General features: G+C 42.0%; 3 protein-coding genes across 4 annotated transcripts in view; all 3 read left to right on the top strand.

Annotated features, from left to right (window-relative positions):
* gfod1 (glucose-fructose oxidoreductase domain containing 1) overlaps nucleotides 1-7,067 on the top strand; it is a 41,706-nt gene extending 34,639 nt beyond the window's left edge. The window contains exon 3 of the mRNA XM_076290274.1: nucleotides 824-7,067. Coding sequence (XP_076146389.1) covers nucleotides 824-1,552 — 729 coding nt within the window. The 3' untranslated portion in view covers nucleotides 1,553-7,067. The remainder of the gene's footprint in view (nucleotides 1-823) is intronic.
* Nucleotides 7,068-11,789: 4,722 nt separating this feature from the next.
* Nucleotides 11,790-16,233, top strand: LOC143131631 (uncharacterized). Of its 2 annotated transcripts, none has more exons than XR_012988152.1 (6): nucleotides 11,790-11,881; nucleotides 12,159-12,235; nucleotides 13,011-13,064; nucleotides 13,426-13,464; nucleotides 13,517-13,708; nucleotides 14,164-16,233. XR_012988152.1 is itself a non-coding variant. In XM_076291258.1 (6 exons), the coding sequence occupies exons 3-6, from the start codon at nucleotides 13,029-13,031 to the stop codon at nucleotides 15,143-15,145; spliced, it is 630 nt and encodes a 209-aa protein (XP_076147373.1). In that variant the 5' UTR covers nucleotides 11,790-11,881; nucleotides 12,159-12,235; nucleotides 13,011-13,028; the 3' UTR covers nucleotides 15,146-16,233. The 2 variants fall into 2 exon arrangements, 1 of the variants encoding a protein (XP_076147373.1); XM_076291258.1 differs by having other exon boundaries at nucleotides 13,426-13,708; nucleotides 14,164-14,376; nucleotides 15,048-16,233.
* Nucleotides 16,234-19,400: 3,167 nt separating this feature from the next.
* Nucleotides 19,401-21,558, top strand: mrps17 (mitochondrial ribosomal protein S17). The gene is made up of 3 exons (XM_076291257.1): nucleotides 19,401-19,504; nucleotides 20,708-20,852; nucleotides 21,178-21,558. Exons 2-3 carry the CDS (start codon nucleotides 20,730-20,732, stop codon nucleotides 21,469-21,471), a joined length of 417 nt encoding a protein of 138 aa, XP_076147372.1. The 5' UTR covers nucleotides 19,401-19,504; nucleotides 20,708-20,729; the 3' UTR covers nucleotides 21,472-21,558.
* The last annotated feature ends 275 nt before the right edge of the window (nucleotides 21,559-21,833 follow it).

The following is a 21,833-nucleotide window of genomic DNA, read 5'->3' as shown; positions in this document are numbered from 1 at the left end:
CTCACACACACTCACTCACACACTCACTCACACACTCACTCACACACTCACTCACTCACTCACTCACACACACATCACTCACTCACTCACTCACTCACTCACTCACACACACACTCACTCACACACACTCACTCACTCACTCACTCACTCACACACACATCACTCACTCACTCACTCACTCACACTCTCGCTTTCACACTCACTCACACACACACACATATGCTTGAGGAGGGCTATTATACTGTACATGTATGTCGGGAAGCTGCTGGTGTGCACATGCACACACACACACACAAACACACACTGAATATTCTGGAGGAGGGCTATGTCGGGAAGCTACTGGTGTGCGAGGCATACAGTAGGCACGCACACACACACACACACACACACACACCCTGAAAATGCTGAATGGACCGTTTGTACTGTTGCATATTTTGTTGATGCATATTCTGTATCTACCAGTCTGAGATTATGATGTGTATAATGCACACAGGAGGGCACACTTGTATAAATCTTCTGTATGGTATTGTGTTTGGAAAGTGGATGTTGGATGCTTGTAAAACCTTGACAATTTAAGCAGTTTTCTTTTCTGATCCTCATTTATTTATTTATTTATTTATTTTCCCCATTTTAAAAATGTTGACCTTGAATCCCACCTTGTCATCCTGAGTCCTGATATTCTTCTGGTCACTGTGACTGTTGTGTTGTTAAGAGTGTGTGTTTGCTGTGTGTGCAGGTCTGTGGCTGTTCATGTGGTGTTGTTAAGAGTGTGTGTGGCTGTTCATGTGGTGTTGTTAAGAGTGTGTGTTTGCTCTGTGTGCAGGTCCATGGCGGGAGTCTTCTAGGGAAGAAGTATAACTGGAGCTGTGATGACCTGATGGGTGGCGGCGGCCTTCACTCCGTGGGCAGCTACATCATCGACCTTTTGACCTTCCTGACCGGGCGGCGCGCGGCCAAGGTGCACGGCTTCCTCAAGACCTTCGTCAAGCAGACGGACCACATCCGCGGCATCCGCCAGATCACCAGCGACGACTTCTGCACCTTCCAGATGGTCCTGGAGGGCGGCGCCTGCTGCACGGTCACGCTCAACTTCAACGTGCCCGGCGAGTTCCGCCAGGAGGTCATCGTCGTGGGGACGGCCGGCCGGCTCACGGTCAACGGCACGGACCTGTACGGCCAGAAGAACAGCGGCGAGGGCGGACGGCAGCTGCTGCTCAAGGACAGCACGCCACTGGGGAACGCGTCGTTGCCAGACAAGGCGTTCAGCGACATCCCCTCGCCCTACCTGACCGGAACCATCTGCATGGTGCAGGCGGTCCGGCAGGCCTTCCAGGACCAGGACGACCGGCGCACGTGGGACGGTCGGCCGCTGACCATGGCGGCCACCTTCGAGGACTGCCTGTACGCGCTGTGCGTGGTGGACACCATCAAGAAGTCCAACCAGTGCGGCGAGTGGCAGAACATCGAGGTGATGACCGAGGAGCCGGAGATCAGCCCGGCGTACCTCATCAGCGAGGCCATGAGGCGGAGTCGCATGTCCCTCTACTGTTAGCGCCGCTCTCTGCTGTTAGCACGAGCACCTTTTTTACACAGGACTGCTGCTGTGTGTCCTTATACTGGAGTGAGAGCAGCTCTCTAGCTCCCTCTGGTGGCTTGAAGAGGCATTGCATCACTGCACTTGACTAATGGAGGGAAATAAACTGTGGATCAGTAATGTCAGGAGAGGTTTTTGCCGGAACAATAAAAATGGAGGGCTTGCCCTTGTGCTCGTCCATGGTGGCACCTGGATTGCATTTGTATCACAGAGGATCCGCGTGTAGAGGCTAAACAGACTGACTGACAAACTACTGGGGATTCTGTGCAAAGGACACACAACCATGGCAACAGTTTCCGTGGTTTTCTTGTTCCTCATCTGAGGTGAATGTGCAAAATCGGGAGGGGGGGGCTGTTGTCAACGTCTGTGTGTTCTCAGTGTTCCTTTATGTGTGTGTGTTTGTGTGTGTGTATGTGTGTGTGTGAGCGAGAGAGATAGCGTGACTTTTGTCACCTTTAAAAAGGAAAAACCCTAAAAATCAATAGTTTGGCTGGTAGGGCTTTTAGTGGTAAAGTGCCCCTCCAATTAGATATGCAATAATCCTGTCTACACACTGGCTCAACATCATGGCTAACAGATGAGAATGCCTCATTTTTGCTTGCCTCCTGTGTCATTCAGGTCAATGGACTGCAAACTGTAACCTGCATCCAGCTTAGTGTCTCTAGCTGCAGTAGGCATTTAAATGTGGTTGTGTTTCTCAACGCTTTACTACCAGCCCGTTGTTTTTTTCAACGTTTTTCAAACCAATTGCATTGAGGCTTTGCTTGCTTGCACTACTAGCATGCATAATGCTTGCTTAGCAGGTGTGTCCAAAGTCAATCTGTAGTGGCCTCCAGCGAAGAGCAAAGCCCTATGCCTGACATTGCTGTGTTCTCTAACTCTGCATGGCTTGGACTGGTTAAAGGCAAACAGAACCAGAGGGATGTGCCTTTGAGAAATTACGTTTCTTAGTTACTGTAAATTGGGTATGCCCAAATGAACGCCATTTTGGACTGTGGTAACATTTACACTGTTTGGGTGTCAGAGGGCCTTGGCTAGGAAGAAAAGTGACAGAAAGGAAACAACTTTTAGTAAACAATGATACCAAAATACATTCAGAGGTAGAAGGGGTGCGCATATGTGAAGACCAATGTACTGTACCGCTTTAAGATCCCAAATCTCTGATCTTTTATAGAGGAGTCTTTGGGTAAAACCAGACGTGAACATTCAGTCCTAGTGCATGCTCCATTTCAGAGTGCAATCTTAGTGTTTGCTATAGGTGTACACTCAGACCTACGAGCCAAAAGATTGATTTTTTTTATTATTATTATTTAAAGAATTCAGTCAACCCAGTGTTGGGTTGTATTATGACCCAACGACATGCTATGCCTCATCATCACATTGTTCCAACACTGTATCTTGTGTGTCTGTGGATAGTGTCATAACGACATGGTGTGTGTGTGTGTGTGTGTGTGCGTGTTTTTGGTTGTTATTGTTTTGTTCATGTTCTTGCTTTGTTTACAAAGAAGAAAAATGAAAAAAAAAAAAAAAACTCCCCTGCTGTACAGAACCAGAAAGAAATGTTTTATACGTGTTGTTTTCAGTATAGAAGTATTTATTTTGTTTTGGTTCTGCATGCTTATCACTGGAAAAGAAAAAACCTGAAATGTCTGTATGTGAGGAGAAAAAGACACGCAGACATACAGACAGACTGTTGGACGGTCAGAGGGAGAGGTGGACAAGTGTAAGGCCTTTTGGGCATACACACACATTTGCTGTATACAGGACATGCACTGTGACATCTCTATGAGTGTGTGATCAAGTCCTGCTTATTTTGCCGTTAGAGAGCGAGTAGCCCACTGCGTTTTGGTGAAGAGGTTACACTGTAAGACATAATCTGCTGAACCTTCACCGCCACCAAGTTAAACCGTTCAGGGAGATGTGAGAAGGGCACCATACCATTCTTCAAATTTAACTGCAATGTCAGTTTCAGGTCAGAGATGCTTGTTCGTTTTTGTGTTTGGCTGGTCTGCTGTTCAACTTTGCCTGGTCACTGACCGCAAATCACATCCAATGATTGTTGAGTCAAAACCGTCACAGAACTTTCAGTTCGTATCCCTACTAAGGAGGAAATGACAGACAGGCGATGACCGGCCAGTCAACTTCCTCCTGTGGCCCTGTCCACTGTGGGATGAAATTGCTCTCTCACAGAGCAATATCAGGAGCCTGTCAGTGTAGACAATGTAAAGGATTGGCATTGAGAACAGGAACTGAGACTTGTGATTTGAATAGTTTTTTTAAACCTTCTTTGATAAGGTTGAACTTTATATGCCAAATATTCCCAAATGTATTTCTCTTATCAGTAGTTATGCTATATTATCAGTAGTCCTGCTATAGGCCAGTTTGAAATACTAAGATATACTAAAAATAAATACTAAAAATAAAAACATAGCTACTGCACCCAAAATTGGTTGTTGAGATATTGACTGGCTTTCTGTTTTAGTTTGTGAGAAGTCTCAGAGAGGCTTCAAAGCTAAGGGTCTTGAAGCTCCAGACACATTCAGTTCAATTCCCTGAGTATCTTTGCCTTTCTTGTGTATCTCCCAGAATGCTTTTCTCTGAGGTGGTGAAGATCACAGAATCTGCTTTCATTAAGGGCTGGCATGTTTTGTGGCTCCTGCTATAAATCTCCTGATGAAAAGAAACAGTTTCTTTTTTTTGTTTTCATCACTAAAATAGACCACTGGATGTTTTTGTTTTACTGTAACAGGTGTGCTTGGTCACACCTCGTCTCTGGATTATTTTTCTTTCTTGTGTTTGCTAAGTTTGAGTTCATCCTTAAACTGTACCATTTTGCATTAATTTAATGCAAAGAAGTCATCACACCAGCCCATGTTGAGTGGCTGTGAAGCTGGAAGGAGATTGTCTGAAGAAATGTGTTCTCTGTATACTTTTTTTATTTATTGAAGGTATTATTCTGACACATTGTGTGTGTGTCTCTCACTGGATCCTCTCCTTCCCATGCTGTGAAGGAGAACAAGCTAAAGTCACGTTGCCAATGGTAACCGTTCTGTTGATGCCCATCTGCTCATATGGGTCAAGGGTCAAAGACTCTCCTCATCTGGTGTCCATTGCAAATCAGTGATAAGAAAACCAATCCCAAGAGGGAACACTTAAAACCATGCGAATCCAACATTACAGCTGCAGATATTAAGTGTGTGTGTGTGTGTATGCTTGCGCTGCTTCCTCCTCTGAATATATAGATCCCCATTTTCCAAGGCAGCATTTGCAAATGTGTGTGTGTGCGTGCGTTGTGTGTGTGTGTGTGTGCGCATCTGAATGCATGTGTGTGTGTGTGTGTGTGTGCGCGTGTTAAGGAATGGGGGTATCCTGCTTTTTGTCTGGGGAGGTGGGGGCTGAAAAGACTGAAAGAATAAAGGGTTCTGTTGCTGTCAAGAGGTCTGAAATTGGCTGATTTTCAAGATCACAGACACACACATAGAAACACAGTGTTTCTCAGCCTCACCACACATTCACACAAACATACAGACACATGAATAGGGCAAGCCTCAATCACAGAATCTCTCTCACACACACACACAATAAACAAGCCTCCCTTTCACACACACACATGCAGAAGAGGAAGGCTGGTTGCTTTGCATCAGAGAATCTTTCACGTGAGTAACCGGAGGGCTGACCTGACAGTCCCCTGCTGGGAGACAGACAGATGCATGATGGGTAGAAACGTAGCGGATGCTGAGTGTGGCTGTCCATTAACGTGGGTCATTACTAGTCATTACCTCGGTACAGAGCCAACGGGCTTCTAGAGAAACATCCATCATCTTGATGGCTGTCAGGTGTCATCTTACCACAGCTGTCTTATAAATGTGGAGATGGCAAATTAGGCAGATGGCCCTGCACCATTTTGTGTGTGTGTGTGTGTGTGTGTCTCCATTCCCTTGTGTGTGTGTGCACTTGCTGGCTTGCTTGCAGGGGTCATAGTGTTCATTCTGAGACTCAACCTCAAAGAGATGCTTTCTCTGCACCCGCAGACCTGTAACCTAGCAACCACCCACTACCGTGCCAAACTCGACCCATCTTAGAATCTCTCCCTTCACTCTTTCTATCTTCACTCTTTCTCGCTCTCTCTCGTTTCTGGAACCCCTTTCCTCTCAGAGGTCTAATAATTTAGATATTAAGCCAAGGTACAGTGACTTACTGCTGAAAGCTTGAACAATTGTAAACATTTCCCCTAAATGTTTGTAGGAACAGCCCTCCACACACTATGAGTTACAGGAGACTATGCTGACTTCGGGAAAGCAAAAATGTCAACTAACTGGTGCTTCTTCAGGTGCTGTCTACCATATGAACCCAACCAGGCCCTTCTTAGGTTTCAAGGGTAGAGACGATGATGTGCATTAGGCATGCATGATCTGCATAAGACACAAATGAGTGTATTTCCTGAGAACTAGGAATCCTCTGGCTGAACCCACAAATCCGCTACATTGTTCTCAGCACCCCCTGTGTTCATGGGAGAAAGTGTCCATCATCAGGGCTCAGGGCAACACGAGCCAATCCTGACAGCTCCACACCTCAATGGTCCCACCCACTTTCTTGAGTGACACATCTAACACAACCAATCTATACTGGAACATATTTTTCAGGGTTTTGGGTTCATTTAGGCTCACCGCCTCCGATGGTAAATGAAACTAGAGCCACCACACCCCTGCAGATTGCAAATGCTGCCTGAAGCCCCCTCCGCTATATCGCTCAGCAATTCATGTTGAAAGGAACCGTTCATCTTAATGCTGTATTGACTTGTGACTATTTATTGTGCTACATGTATATGGTGGACGCATGGACCTTTGTGTATATACATATACAATACATATATATATTTTGAGAACCAACAGGGGTGTATTTATCAGTCAGTAACTAGAGAGTGTACTGTACTAGGAACATTAAAAGTCTATTTTCTATATGCGCTGAACACTGGGAGAGGATGATAGAGCCGACGGCGAAGACTGGTGTTCCATATCATTGCTTCATGTAGACTGTAAAGGCACGGAAGTGAGTGTGTTTTCATCCACAATCTCCCCAGAAAACCCGCGCGGCCCTAGGATACACGTGTGGACAGCTCGAGAAACCGGCCAGTGTTCTGCAGTCAAATACCCCTGCTCTGCATCACTGCTCTGTGTGTGTGTGTGTGTGTGTGAGGAAATCTTTTCAAGTGTGTGCATGGATATATGCATGCATTTGTGCTCACATGAAAGAGAAAACGGCGTGTGTGTATGTGTGTAACCGCTTTAATGAAAGGTTCTCATTTTTCAGTATGTGTGTGTGTGTGTGTGTTTGTACAGTTCATTGCTCGGACAGACTTGTTTGTCCCAACTGAATCACTCAAGTAAAGCGAACCTCCATTTTTGTTTATGGCCACAGCTCTTGTGAGATGCTGCGGTCTCTATGGAATAAAAGCATTATAAAGCTACCTGCACCTCCGTGTCTGTACCCTCTGTCTGTGTTTGTCTGCGTGTATCCTCAACGTGCAGCATTACACTGAAACCTCTTCATGTGTAGGTCTACCATTCTCAACATAAATCAGCTGGTTGTGATTGATACAGTGAATATAAAGTCAATTTGTTTATATTATATTTATGAAGTGAATGTCATATCAATGGTATAGGTGGACTTCTGTTTTCCACATCTCTTTGAAAAATGCAGTGTCTAAAAAGTTATTAATGTCCCCAGCCGTGGCACGACTGGCTGGGGCACCTGCACCGTGCGCCGGCGACCCGGGTTCGATTCCCGCCCCGTGGTCCTTTCCAGAGCCCACCCCCGACTCTCTCTCTCCCACTCACTTCCTGTCACTCTCCACTGGCCTGTCTCATTAAAGGCATAAAAAGCCCAAAAATATACTAATAATAAAAGTTATTAATGACTCACTGCACTTTGTGTCAATCCTTGTAGATATTGAGATCTTTACTGTAAAATGGTTTCATCCACTCACTAGCCTAGAAATCTAGACACGCCCCTATTACATTTGCTGCCAGGGCTAGTCTAGCAACTCTCCGTTGGCTTGTGAGCTCCAGAAATCGAAACTTAATCATGCCAATGAAATCGTGTATAGAGTCGTTAGGTGGGCTTAACATAATGATTGATGGCAGAGTTGCAACGGTTTGGCTTGAATTCCCTGTTACTTGAAAACAAATAAGATGGATGTTGCTGCTGGCGAACAGTGTGACACGAGTTAAGCTTTTATTAAGTTGGCAAACGTTTGAACTAGCCAACTAGCTCCGCTGGTGGGAAACGCATGGGACTCATAGCGCTGTTGCTGTTCTATTGCGTGCAGAGGGAATTTGAAAGACAACTGATTATCCCGCCCCTCGGACTGAGCACTGCGAACGGTGAGTGCCCAGACCCTACATTTTAATGTGGGTCTGGCTTGTCAGGCTATCCACTCACATCAGTCCATGTGGATATTCTGATCGGCTTTGATTATCTCATCAGTGGGGTGAACAGTCTGTGGTTGGGGTGCTTGCTCTGGTGAGGGAAGTGAGGAACTGGTGATGCGTGGGGCAGTTTTCACCACCCTCTGTAGTGCTTTCTGATCGGAGGCAGAGCAGTTGCCATACCATACTGTGACAGTTAGTGAGGATGCTCTTGAAGGTGCAGCAGTAGAAGTTCACCGGGATCTGAAGAGCCAGGTGGACCTTCTTTATTCTCCTCATGAAGAAGACGCTGGTAAGCCTTCTTGATCAGGGTATAGGTGTTAAAGGTACAAGAGAGGTCCTCAGAGATGTGGACACCCAGAAACTTGAGGTTGGTGACACGCTCCACCTCAGTCCACAATGAGCTCTTTGGTCTTCTTGCGTTGAGAGCCAGGTTGTTGTCAGTGCACCATGATGTTAGGTGCTGGACCTCCTCCCTGTAGGCCATCTCATCATTGTTGCTGATGAGACCAATCACCGTAGTGTCGTCTGCAAACTTGACAATGGTGTTAGAGCCATGTACAGGTGTGCAGTCGTAGGTGAAGAGGGAGTAAAGGAGAGAGCTCAGCACACATCCCTGTGGTACACCGGTGTTCAGGGTAAGGGTTGAGGAGGTAAGGTTACTGCGGTCTGTTGGTTAGAAAGTCCAGAATCCAGTTACAGAGGGAAGTATTGATGGCAAGTTCGCTAAGTTTAGTGATAAGTTTGGAGGGCATGATGGTGTTGAATGCTGAACTGGAGTCAGTGGACAGCATTCTCACTAGGTGTTGCTATTTTCAGGGTGGGACAGGGCGGTGTGAAGTGCAGTAGAGATGGCATCCTCTGTGCTCCTGCTCTTACAGTAGGCGAATTGGAAGGGGTCCAGTGGCAGTGAGGGTGTTAAGCAGGTCTTGAGGTGGGCCAGGACCAGCCTCTCGAAGCACTTTATGATAATGGGGGTGAGTGCAACTTGATGTTTTCCATCACTATGTGTAGTATAAAAATGCATTGTATGAAAGAGAAAAACTGCATATGCATGTCTATAGGCTCTTTTGACTTCCTGCACACGTTCAGTCAAATCTGCGTAGTGCTGCATGAAGTCCAATGAGCCTATCATTAGCATGATTGACGTTGTTCTATTCCTGTAGTTCCATGAGACATTCTATTTTAACGTGTTGTCGCCCTCTAGTGGTTAGCGGCCAAACCACAGTTTATAGGGTGAACTGACATTCTGACTTTCAACAATCTTGAAAGCATATGAAAAGGTTATGCACAATGTTAGGATTTTCTCAATTAATGTGTCCAGAGTCCAGTTTTTCACATGTAATAAGGATTTGCCATTAATATTGAGCTTTAAAGTTTTAGAATTACATAGTTATACCTGATAGATGTAACGTCCAAAATACATACAACTTCAAGAAACACCTTACCTGTGTTACTCACAATATGCACAATATTAAATTGTCATCAGTGTTGGGAAAGTTTCTTTTAAAATGTGTGCACTACAGATTACTACATACATGCACTAAAACGTACAACCCCAAAACAGAAAAAGTTGGGACGTTGTGTAAAATGTGAATAAAAGCAGAATGTAATAATCTGCAAATCTCTTATTTCATATTTAGCTGCAAAAAGGAGACCCTGCATTTCTGGGATGCTCTTTTTCATACCCAATCATGTTGCCAGTTACCCTAATTAGTTGTGAAACATTCCTCATTTTGTTTTCTTTATCATTACACAACTTTTCCAGCATTTTGTTACCCCCGTCCCAACTTTTTTTGAAACATGTTGCTGGCACCAAATTCAAAATTAACATATACTACTACCATGAAATAGTCCAAATTTTCATTTTCAACATCTGATATGTTGTCTATGTTAGTGGGGCTGTTAAGCTCGATCTTGCTTTTTATGAAAGAAGCATGAAACTTTCAGGGTTTGTTCTTGATGACCTAAGCTTTAATTTAAGATCTGGAGGCATTCTCAGTTTGACCTCTGAGGTCAGATAGAGGTCACTGACCTCTGTAATATGTTGTGACACTACAGGTGAATGGGGTAAAAAAAAAATATATATATATCACCATGAAACTTTCTCAGTTGATTACTCATGTTAAGCTAAGTAAAAAATTTATTGAAAGGTTTTTTTATATTTTAATGTTTAGATATGCAAATTAGGCCTTATCTCATTAAAAATGCACTCATTTGCATACATTTTGAAAAACAAAATCAGATTGTCTGATAAAGCCAGGCTCAAAATATTTTTTTCATTTTGTTGTCATATGAGATGGGGAAAGAATTACTGAGGGGTTTATGGACTTCTACTTCTATTATCCTGTAACTCACCTGTACCACTGTGATAGGAAATTTCTAGGCCCGAAATTAGAAATGGGTGTATCTTAGGATCTAAATGTGATAGAAATGTAAACTAAATATGTTTTTCCATGTTTCTGGGCATGAGGAACTCATCTATAGCATTGATAGCACTCTAAGAGGTCAACATCATTAAGTGCAGTGAAAATCACTGTCAAAAGATCCAATGATTGGGCAAATCCAAGTACAAAATGTATCATTTCACCAAACAATTCCATATAAATATGGACATGACAAAAATGTAGCCCTACTTGAACTTGAGCTATCAGAAATTCACAACTTGAACTCCTCTCACAAATGTAACATTTCCCTCCCCCAATGTAACATTGAACAGGTAACATATCAATATTCTAAAATAGTACAGTGAACGTTGTTGTAGAGTCCTTAGCTTTTGGGGGTAAGAAAAAGGCCTACAAAACAGCTTTAGTCACTGCAGTCACCAGCACATGTGCAGAGTGCTGTGCACATTAATGCTGCCTTTTTGCATTTACAGTGCCCGGTACAACCCTTTTTACAACCACAGTGCACAAGCTCATAGCATGCCTGTGATGCCTCAGGGAGTATTGTCCAACGTGGCTGCATCTGTATCAATCCATCCCCAGTCTGAAGGACTTGGTAACTGTGGGCTAGGAACCAAGGCAAGGTTCCATTTGTTAGCCTGGTGCATTTTCCACTATTGATGTAGCCTAATGTTGATTTTCTCTTGACCAATATGTTTGTTCTGACTGAAAAGGACACTGCCATATGCCAAAAGGTTGTAAGACAATGTGGTAGAAACATGGAATCAACATTTTTTTTTATAAAAAAAGTTTTTATCTTTTTTTAGTATACTCATAAGTGTCAGGATGCAGCAATGTCTCCCTCTGCATCTGAGGTTCTGATCTCGAGCTGACATTATCAATCGCTTGGCACCTTGATGCAAGCTGAACTGTGTTTGATAGCCCTCCATCTCTACATCCGCTGATAAAATGTGATCACCAACACCGCGCGCCAGTATCAGGTCACCCCCCTACGCTTGTGGTTCACCCCAACAAAAACGGTAAAAAAAAGGCAAAAATCCAATATTAACTGAATTTTACTTTTGTTTCCAATCCAGTTTCTGTTTTTTCTTTATCTTGCGTGACTAATGACACATTTAGAAAATAGCAGCAATTATCTATTTGCTGACCAGTTAAAAAAATTGAAAATTGGATTATTGAACACATTTTTTATTTGGATAGAGCAAATAGAACAAAGCACTGCAAAGCGTTACACGTACCACATCAGCATTGAATTATATTTTATTATCAGTGAATGAAACAGTTATGTGAAGTTGTAAAACCCATAGTGTCAACAACAACCTGCTTTACAGTGTAGGCCTACTGAGCCGGCCGGTGGATACGCCTCTGCAGCTAAGCAGCAGCTCCCTGTAACATGAAGATCGACTTTATGCAGACTGCACGACAGCAGAAAGATAACCCATCTTAATTTGCTGGTAAGTTTTATATGCTAACATGTAGCCTATGTATGTCTGTTATTGTCATGTTCAGACACCTTATAATTATGTGGCGTCTAATCCGGGTAATCTAATGTAATAATCAACAATGAATTAGGTCTCTGTAGGTCTACCATTGTCAACATAAATCAGCTGTCAGTGAGGGGGGGGGGTTCAAGACCAGAAGGTTTTCCAAAATCTTTTTCAGTCATTAGTGGACTAGTGTGGACCGGACTACTTTCACTTTCATGTTTGAAAAGGGCGTTGTCTTTTGCAGTATCACCAGAGTCTTTAAGGACTTAACACACCACATTGAGAGACGACACGACGTGCAGAGGAGTGAGCGCTAGATTGGTGAGTGGCAGTGTGATTATTGGAAAGGTGCCCTGAGGAATCAATGTAGCAAACTCTCGGAGTTCAAATCTGTCCTTGAGTAAAGATGATTCCGCTAGATTAGGCAATTGTAAAACATTATCTGAAAATGACACAGTGATTTATGTGTCTGATCGGTAAAACTTTACTTTAGGTAAATAGCCTAGGCTACATAAATGTCATGACACTGTCATAACACTAACTTGTCATGACAAAAACCGAATGACACTTGACAGAAGCATTATGTCATAATCGTTTATGACTTGTTTGTAGCTAATGTTTATGACACGTTCATGACAGTGTCATGTCACTCTTATATATGTATATTCAAGTAAAGTGTAACCGTCTTTATAGGCAGAGTCAAAGCCAATTGCCATGTTGTACTGTTGTTGACTGTTTTCTGTCATGTGCTCTGTGTAACCTGTCTGCTGTCACCTGTCTTTGTCTCCATATGTATGTATGTATGTATGTATGTATGTATGTATGTAAGTAAGTAAGTAAGTAAGTAAGTAAGTCTTTAAATGTTAAGTTTGTGTAAAGAATAAATTGTGTTTGTCCATAATTCTGCCTGGAGGAGTCTTGCGCTTGGGTCCTATCTGCCTACCCTGACATATGCATAAGCGTGTGTGAAAGGGTGAATTGTTGGTGGTGGAGCTGAACATTGCATTCTAGTCAAACCAAGGGCAACATTTTAGGGTTTAGTTTATCCCACCCTCCTGTGTCTCTTTCACAATAACTTTCACTTCCTTTCATTTAGATTCACTGAGGTTGGGTGATGCTATCATTGGCAACTAACATAAATTTTACTGAGGTATGTAGACCACTATGTGTTTGGAATTGAAGCCTTTCTGAGGAAAGCCATCACGTAAAATAATTAGGCTAATTATGGAAATAGCTATTTATAACTGAAACTATAAAGAGTTTGGTTTCAAAGCTATATCTCCATTTTTAACATTAAAAAGTCATGTTATTTAATTGTGTATTTCAGGTAATATCAATGAAATTGCAGTTGTGTTGTTTTGATTGAGTAAAGATAAATCAAATAGCAATACCCAATTGCAGTGGAACTGAAATTACTTGGAAAACCAAATGTAAAAAAATGATTCATGAAAATTCATTAAAATGGCGGATATAGCGTTTTGGAACCAAACTCTTCATATGTTATTTTTCAGGTTGTGAATCAACCAACTATGGCCAGTACTGAAAGCCATGTGTGGGTGGGCTTCATAGAGGGCCTTCCAGTTGTCAGCTCTGTAAGAGAAGCCGTGGAGTGGGTCCTGGCTGTGGCTGCAGATGACTTACCTTTGGCCGAAGAGAAACTGAAGGTCATCACTGCCAGGCTTGAGGAGGGGGACAAGCTGAAAGAGTTCAAGTCTCCTCAGAGTTCGTCAGGATATTCCTCTGACAGCACATCTGACAGCTCATCAGCCAGCCTGCCTTCAATGCATGTGGAAAGTACGTTTTTCTCTACTGACCAATGTGATAAGTGTTAAAGATACTTTGTATCCACATTTACTGTTAGTTTTGTTCAGCAGGTCAATGTCAGCTGAAATTTGGTGGCATACTGGTTAGCGCTTCGGACTTGTAACCGGAAGGCTGCCGGTTCGAACCCCGACCAGTAGGCACGGCTGAAGTGCCCTTGAGCAAGGCACCTAACCCCTCACTGCTCCCCGCTGTTGTTAGGCAGCTCCCTGGGCCGGGATTAATGTGTGCTTCACCTCACTGTGTGTTCACTGTGTGCGGAGTGTGTTTCACTAATTCACGGATTGGGATAACTGCAGAGACCAAATTTCCCTCACGGGATCAGAAGAGTACATATACTTGTACATACTTACTAAATATCCATTTGCGTTCATATTGTTATAGCAGATGTATGGACAAGTCTGATTGTGTCTGCTGTTTTATTTCAGGTATTCCTGAAATGGACCTGATGGCCCACATAATAGCAGTGGGCCAGAAGAACAAAGGGAAAAAAGCAGATGAATCAGTACAAGCCAGGGCTCGCAAAAAGAAAGTGCAAGAAGTTCAAAATGAGACACTAAAGAAAATTCGCCTCATCGACCAAACATATAAGTTCCCAGAAAATGAAAGTCTTGATGATTATGGTCAAAGGTCTGGAAGGGGTGAGCATGTCATCAATAATAATGTCAATAAGATTTACCGTAAAGTTGTAAGGGAGCACTTCAACCAAGACATCGATATGGCCTGCCCCCTTGATGATGACACAGCAAACGCCATTATGTATGAGTTAGTGGTACATTTTGGTAAAGACGAACTGTATATCAACGCTAATGCACTGATATATGGTGAATACTGTAGGAGATTTAAGGAAGCTTGTAAAGCTTTCCTGACAAACAATAGTCAAGAAAACAGGAAGTGTGTGGATAACATTGTACATCACATGAATGAGGAAAGGAAAGGGGCTTATGTAGATCCATATGCTAAAAGGTAAAGGGGCTTATGTAGATCCATATGCTAAAGGGTAAAATGGATTGGAAATCAGGGGAGAAGAGAAGAACGATTTAAGGCAGTCAGAAATAAAGTTGCAACCATGTTCAACAAATGGGCTGAATATTTTGCCAACGTTAAAGATGGACTAGACGGACCGTCTAGCCGCACTGTACAGTAGGAAACAGTTTGGGAATGTATGGCTTGTTATTGCTATTTCATACTGAAGACTAGGAATAAGGGGCTTATAGTTGTATGTGCATATATCCAAAACCAGTTAGAATGTATAGAAACATGTATCGGGACATAGCTACATAATTTATTAGTTACTTGCTTAACCCTGTAGGCCTCTACAAGATCAGTGTGCAATGCAGTGAGGACAAACATTCTTCTTCCAAAACTGGGGTCAGTTGTCTCTCTCTGTGGAAAAAGTGTAACACATAATATTAATTTAGTTTAATATTCTGTGAGTCAAAACATTCTGTGTTCCTACACTTCACTATGATGCATGGACATTTTTTTTTCATAATAATATGAAATTATACATAATCTTTAGGCATTAGTGGACAATAGGATATAATGTTTAGGCATTAATGACAGATGCAGATAATAACTTGTAACCGCATATGACATCTTTTGGTGAATGCAATTGTTTATTTGTTTGGTTTCACCAGTATCTCTACTGAACGGGGGAATATCCTTAACTTAAATATGTTACAGACAAAAAGAGGAGGTGGGGACGTGGCCTCCATCAGGTAACACCATCAGGTCTGGTCACCCTTTGTTCTTTAATTAAAACTCCCCCCTTGCCTGGGATATTTCTCAGAGGCCTGGCCCCATACCTTTTTTATACATGTTGATGTTTTGACACCTGGACACAAAAGGTTTTGATATACTGTAGGCTCCCATTAAATTTAACAATTAAAGGATAAACAAAGGATATTCTGAATACAGACCAAAGACACAAGAGATACACATGGGTACAGAAATCATAAATGACCATAAGAAATACACAGTATGTACATTTACAGAAAGGATTCTGATTCACAACACTTTTAAATTTAAGGTGTTCTTTAGATGTTTTCAGCTTCCAGCACTGTAAAGCCCCAGACATTTGTTTGGCTAGACAGAGAATAGATGTGTTGTAATAGTGCAACAGTATTATAATTTATTCGTTATGGGGTACGGTCAAACGTTTCCCTTAAAATAGGCTCAGTAAACATTTTACCTGTAGGTCTAAAATCATGACATGCATAGTTCAAGAGGTCTGTAGCAGCCAATAATGTAATAACGGCCAATTACTTAATCATTTTAATGTAATAAAGCCAATAATGTAACTGGTATCATACGTTATTCTGTGCCCTAAAAACTAGCCTATTTTATGATATTGTGGTCATTGCAAAATCTAGAGAAATGTGTGATGTGGTCAGCAGGGTACAGTTAACACACACATTGTGTTGTTAATGTTATTACATTCCATTTACTGTTCGCTATATCTTTTCCTGTGTCACATATTTTGTTCATGTTTTATTCCTTTTAACCAATGCTAATTTAAATCAAATTAATGCATTTAAATTCACTTGAAAATGTAAAAACACTTTGAAATTGCTGTGGTTTTATTTATTAAATTTTGCAATTAACGGTTAACTATATACATCATTAAAAATCTCAACTATACCAGGTACTGTCTCAACTGTACTCCATATGGGTACAGATGAGACACAGTTGAGACAAAAATGCACCTTATGAGCTAATTATGGAAAATATAAACTTATCGGTATAATTGATTGATAATATCTTAGTCTACCAGCTAAGGAAATGGCATGTGGAATTTCTTGTTTGAATTTGTATGCGCAAAAAGTATCTCAACTGTACTCAGTCAGTGGCAAGTGCAGAGTGCAAAGGAACGCATCGGTTTCCATTGATGCAGGCTCCATCGTGGGGCGAGAGGAACAGAGGGGTCTGGTAAACAGTTCTGGGAAAGTCTCCATGTCATAGGCGTCATCCAGGCAATGAGGCAAAAGAAAAGAAGCCTGCAGTGTCCAAAGGGTGGGACCTGGACACACACACACACACACACACATACACACACACAATGCATCAAGAACCAAATGGTTTCAGGAGCTCACCCGAACACTGCACTTGCAAGGCATGATGTGTGGAGTTGCTGTCCCTTCACACAAGGCAAACACATCATTTGGTCACTCAAAGGAGGAGTGAGGTACTGTGTACTGTGTGAGCTGTAAGTTGTGGTAGTAGCGGTGTTGCTCTGGTGGCGGGGATGTGTATGTGTGTGTGTGTGTGTGCATATCCACATTGATGCCAAGCAGAAGGGGATCATGGTCTTTAAACTGTGGCAGTAACGGTGATGTTCTTGTTGGTGTGTGTGTGTACCCACCCTGATGATGAGCAGAAGGGGATCATGGTCTGAAAGCTATGTCAGTGGCAGGGGCGCTCTGGCTGAGGTGTGTGTGTGTGTGTGTGTGTGTGTGTGTGTGTGTGTGTGTGTCAGTGGCAGGGGCGCTCTGGCTGAGGTGTGTGTGTGTGTGTGTCTGTGTGTGTGTGTGTGTCAGTGGCAGGGGCGCTCTTGCTGAAGTGTGTGTGTGTGTGTGTGTGTGTGTGTGTGTGTGTGTGTGGCAGTGGCAGGGGCGCTCTGGCTGAGGTGTGTGTGTGTGTGTGTGTGTGTGTGTGTGTGTGTGTCAGTGGCAGGGGCACTCTGGCTGAAGTGTGTGTGTGTGTGTGTGTGTGTGTGTGTGTGTATCAGTGGCAGGGGCACCCTGGCTGGGGGATATGTATGTCTCCTCCACTGGTTCCCCGACTGAATGCAGCTCCTCTGGACAGGAGATCAGTCAGGAATCAGTGAACCTACTCTGCTTCTGGAGGGGGGAGGGAGAGGAAGACAAGTTCAATGCTCTTCATTAAACCATTGCCCATCTGCAGCACTTTGGGAGGCTAAGAGAATTCAAGATACCAACAGATCTGCTGAAGACCTCCTATAGAGTCTGTTATTTCTGGAAACTGATCACTCCATGGTGTGGCGAGAGGAAATCTCAGGATAAGATGGCCCTGGCTGAGCCCTGTATGTCCTGGAGTGATTTGATGCACCAAACAAATGACCAGGACTGGACTATATGGGTTAGATCTAATACTCATTTAGTGCACACTCAGGACCCTGATGTTCCATGTTGGGCACTGCACAGGAGGAGGCCTAGGCCTTATGAAGCCCCCCAGCAGTCCGAGACCCCAAGGGCATTGGCCCCACTGAACCTATGCATAATCTGGCCAATCCTGTGTAATTATGCAAGTGACATTTCTTGAATCTTGTTTTTCTTCTTTAAGTATCACTGTTAGACTTCTAAAGTTGCCATTTGCCAGTTTCTTTTCCCCACAGACATTTGAAATTGATCTTAGTCCAACCCATGAACCTGAGAGACTATGATTCATTGTGAGATGGCAGATTTTTGTTCAGGTTGCCGTTTTTCGAGATGATCACGTTTTTCAGATGCAGAAAGTTGTAGGCCTATTGATCAGCAATAACCAACACACGCCAATTCACATAGGCTAGACTAGAACTACAATCAATTAATCCACTAAACCTATAGGCCTACACTTGCCCAGAGCTTCGTTCAGCATTCACTCAGTCTGCTGCAGACATAAATGCTATGATTTTAATTTCAAACAGATCAACAATGTAATATGTCTTTTCTTTCATACCTTAGGCCTACCTTATACTACAGTCGGCCTACTGTAGGTCTCGCTTGTCCAACATGAAAGGGACCGAGATGTCTACTACCTGACCGATCTTACCTGTCCACTCTAACTCGCATCCCATGGTGTCTTGAGCGGCCGATTTTAAAACGCCCCCGTCCGCCTCTCGACAAAGGACTGAACTGGTTTCAGCAAAACCCAAACATGTTTTGACAGACCAGAATGGCTTTGGACAGGTTGATCGGGTTAGGTCCGAGAAAATTGTTATTGAACACCTCGAGATTAAGAGAACGCGAGAATAAGGACCTATCAATTAATGCTCTTATATAACAATAGATAATTTAACATAATAAACATATTAATAATAATATAATATAATATAATATAATATAATATAATATATATAATAAAATATATAATAATAAAATATATAAAATATATAATAATAATAATAATATAATATAATATAATATAATATATAATTTCATACTATTTTATCATTAGCCTATTTATGGCTTCATGGAGCCCTGTGGGAATTATTTCTTTCTTTAGTTTTTACTTTTAGAGCTAGCCTACTTTTGCGTTCGCTGGTGATATTTTTGCGTTCCTATCTTTTACTGTCTATGGTTCCCTCTCAATACCTTTGGCATTACAAGGGAATGCAAAACTATGGCCAGGGAGCGCAACATTATTGAAAAGGAAATACTGAAGGACATAAAAACTTCGCAAGGAACACAATGGAATCTAAAAAAAACACAAAAAAAAAACACCATGTCTTCCCGCGGGCACTGTTATAGCCTGCATGTTTTGGAGATATTCAGACATTTAGACAATTTGACATTTAAAATGAAAAACACTATTTGCGCTACAACCGGAAAATATTAATGGAAGAAGCCATCCTTTAGCATCTTTCACAGAACCGTTCTTGCAGTAAAAGAAAGGTTCTTGCCATACGCAAAACACTATTTGTCACTTGTCGTTGCCCGTAATTACGTCATCAGCAAGCGTCCAATAGTTCCTTGAAGCAAGAAGTCCAATGTGACGGTGGATCTATGCGGTGGACTGACTGGCAGCTTGACCTTCGTTGCGTATTAAGTAAGCCTTTGAAATAAGAAACTATCATCTGTACTGCAGTTAATTGTTGTTATGACTTCATTACATTTCGTGTTGATAGGTGTGTTGGTTTGATACGAGGTAAATTATCGCTTGAACTTAGCCGGGAAGCCATTACTGTCAGGTCTAACGTAGTGCATAACCTGCTGTGAGTGCGATATTTACTTTGTTTGAATAAAAATATACTGAACAAATTAATGACTTAACTTTGTTAACTGCGTTCACAATTTCCTTAACAGAAAATCTGTTTTAATGCTGTGTGCACTGAGAGGAAATTATGACTTTACGTTGACGTAGGCTACTTGAAAATTATATAGACATTCATTTCAGTTCTAGAAATTATTTTCATAATAGCTACAGAAATGTTGTCTTATGAAAATTTCCCAATTGTTCTAGTATTTGAGGAATTCCAGTTGTTATTAGTTAACTGCTCTTACACCATCTTCATAAAGAATCACCTGGATATCCCGAGAACTCTACAAAGTAGTCACATTTTTCTCAAAAGTTATTGGCCTGTTGAACTAATGTGAGTTAATGGCAAATTAATCAAAGGCATTTTGCAGAAGCATACAACATTCCTATAAATGTACAGTTAGATACTTAGGTTTACTAGTGATCCAACTGAACAGGAAAATATTAATGTGCAGAATGTAGTTGATGAGTTTCAGTCTAAACTGAGTTCATGGTTATTGCGAGACATTAACTCACTGAGACTTTTTGTAGTTGGGTCATTCCACGTCAATTCAACCAGGGCCCACGCACTTAGGTCTCAAAAAATTCAGAAAAAATTACCAGGTGTACCTATGTTATCCAGGAGACACACTGTATAATTACTTTTTAAAATCAATACTTTCCAAGATACAGCCAGTTTTACAGGGGGAGGGGGGTGTCGATTTTGTTCAGCCTCTTTTTTTTGTCAAAGTTCACAAGCGCATAGCACAAGAACTAAACCATGTAGGAGGCTCACATTTTGAATGCAGCTTTGGTTCACCTAATCTAGGCCTCTCTTATGTTAAATCAAATTGGCTTTGCCGACCCATTTGAACATTTCTGGCTGGCATGCCACTGGTTTGTATGCATGCATGCATGCAAAAAAGGAGTTTTACGTTGACTAGGTTCATTTTGGGGAAGGTTATAAAAATGTTTCTAGTTTGACTGATCTATTTGTTTTGCTCATATGTTTAGCCCTCTACACCACAGAGGAGAGATGTCTGTGAAGCAAGCGTCTGTCCACGCAAAATGGGTCATCGGTAGAGTAATTGGCACAAAGATGGCAAAAACGGCCAAGGTCCGTGTCACGAGGCTTGTTTTGGACCCCTATCTTCTTAAGGTAAAGTATAATCCTGTTAGCTGCACATCTTTTGTTTATTTTATCATTAAGGACGTTTACTGTGTTTTGTATCGACCTCATAAACCTTATACGTTATGGTTTGTATATTGTAGTATTTGTTTATTTTTTATTAGGCTATTGATTGAATTGATATTGTTGTTTATCATCGCTATTCTCCTTAGTCTTACCAACTTTTTAAGTTGTTTACTGTTAAATTCAACTATTGTATTGTTGTTATTTGTATGTCACTTTGGACAAAAGCGTGTGCCAAATAAATCCCATAACCATATCCATAATCTTATTGTTATCTTTCTTCCCCTGACAGTATTATAACAAAAGGAAGACATACTTCGCACATGATGCATTACAGCAGTGTACCGTGGGTGACATCGTGCTTTTGAAAGCTTTACCCGAAAAGAGGTCAAAGCACGTAAAGCATGAACTTTCAGAAATTGTGTACAAAGTTGGCAACGTCGTTGATCCGTTAACGGGAAAGAAAGTAGCAGGCCGCAGGTTCCTGGAACCCTTGACAGAATCTGCAGAATCGACGGAGGAGTCACTGACAGAGAAGCTAAAAGAACTGAATATTACTGCCTCTTCAACTAGTGCAAGCTCTTAATTTTGTCAGATTTTGTTATTGTTATATCCTTATTTACTGTATGAGATGTTCTGTGTTGTATGCCTTATTAAATCAAGTTCAAGTACAGTTTATTGTCATGTACTCATAAAAGGAATTATCAGTAATGATATTCTTGTGCTCAAGAGCCAACTCAACTTTAAAGAATAAATTAAAAGTAGTAACTTGAAAGGTATAAATTGTGTGTGGGAGTGTGTGTGTGTGTGGGGGGTGGGGGGTGGGGGTAATGTGTTGATCTAAATGATATTTCCTTTAGAATTGGACAGCTTGGAAGTTGTTTCCTTTCTGTTCTTATCAGTAATGGTGTCCTGATTATATGTCAGCTTTTACACAAGCAAACACAT

This window comes from Alosa pseudoharengus, unplaced genomic scaffold (assembly GCF_046254945.1).
Source record: "Alosa pseudoharengus isolate Yale_2024_CS ecotype anadromous, Long Island Sound unplaced genomic scaffold, YU_APseudo_1.1 YU_APseudo_1.1_scf_18, whole genome shotgun sequence".
In the NCBI taxonomy this organism is placed as follows: Eukaryota; Metazoa; Chordata; class Actinopteri; order Clupeiformes; family Clupeidae; genus Alosa; species Alosa pseudoharengus.
Note: the sequence above shows the minus strand (reverse complement) of the source record. Positions and strands in the feature narration are given on the sequence as shown.

Bases quoted from the DNA above. Each gene is read 5' to 3' on its own strand.
- mrps17 (XM_076291257.1), top strand. From the start codon at position 20,730: ATGTCTGTGAAGCAAGCGTCTGTCCACGCAAAATGGGTCATCGGTAGA. The intron at 20,853-21,177 runs GTAAAGTATAAT...TTCCCCTGACAG, and splicing joins TGGACCCCTATCTTCTTAAG to TATTATAACAAAAGGAAGAC.
- LOC143131631 (XM_076291258.1), top strand. From the start codon at position 13,029: ATGCTATCATTGGCAACTAACATAAATTTTACTGAG. The intron at 13,709-14,163 runs GTACGTTTTTCT...GTTTTATTTCAG, and splicing joins GCCTTCAATGCATGTGGAAA to GTATTCCTGAAATGGACCTG. The intron at 14,377-15,047 runs GTGAGCATGTCA...TTAACCCTGTAG, and splicing joins TGGTCAAAGGTCTGGAAGGG to GCCTCTACAAGATCAGTGTG.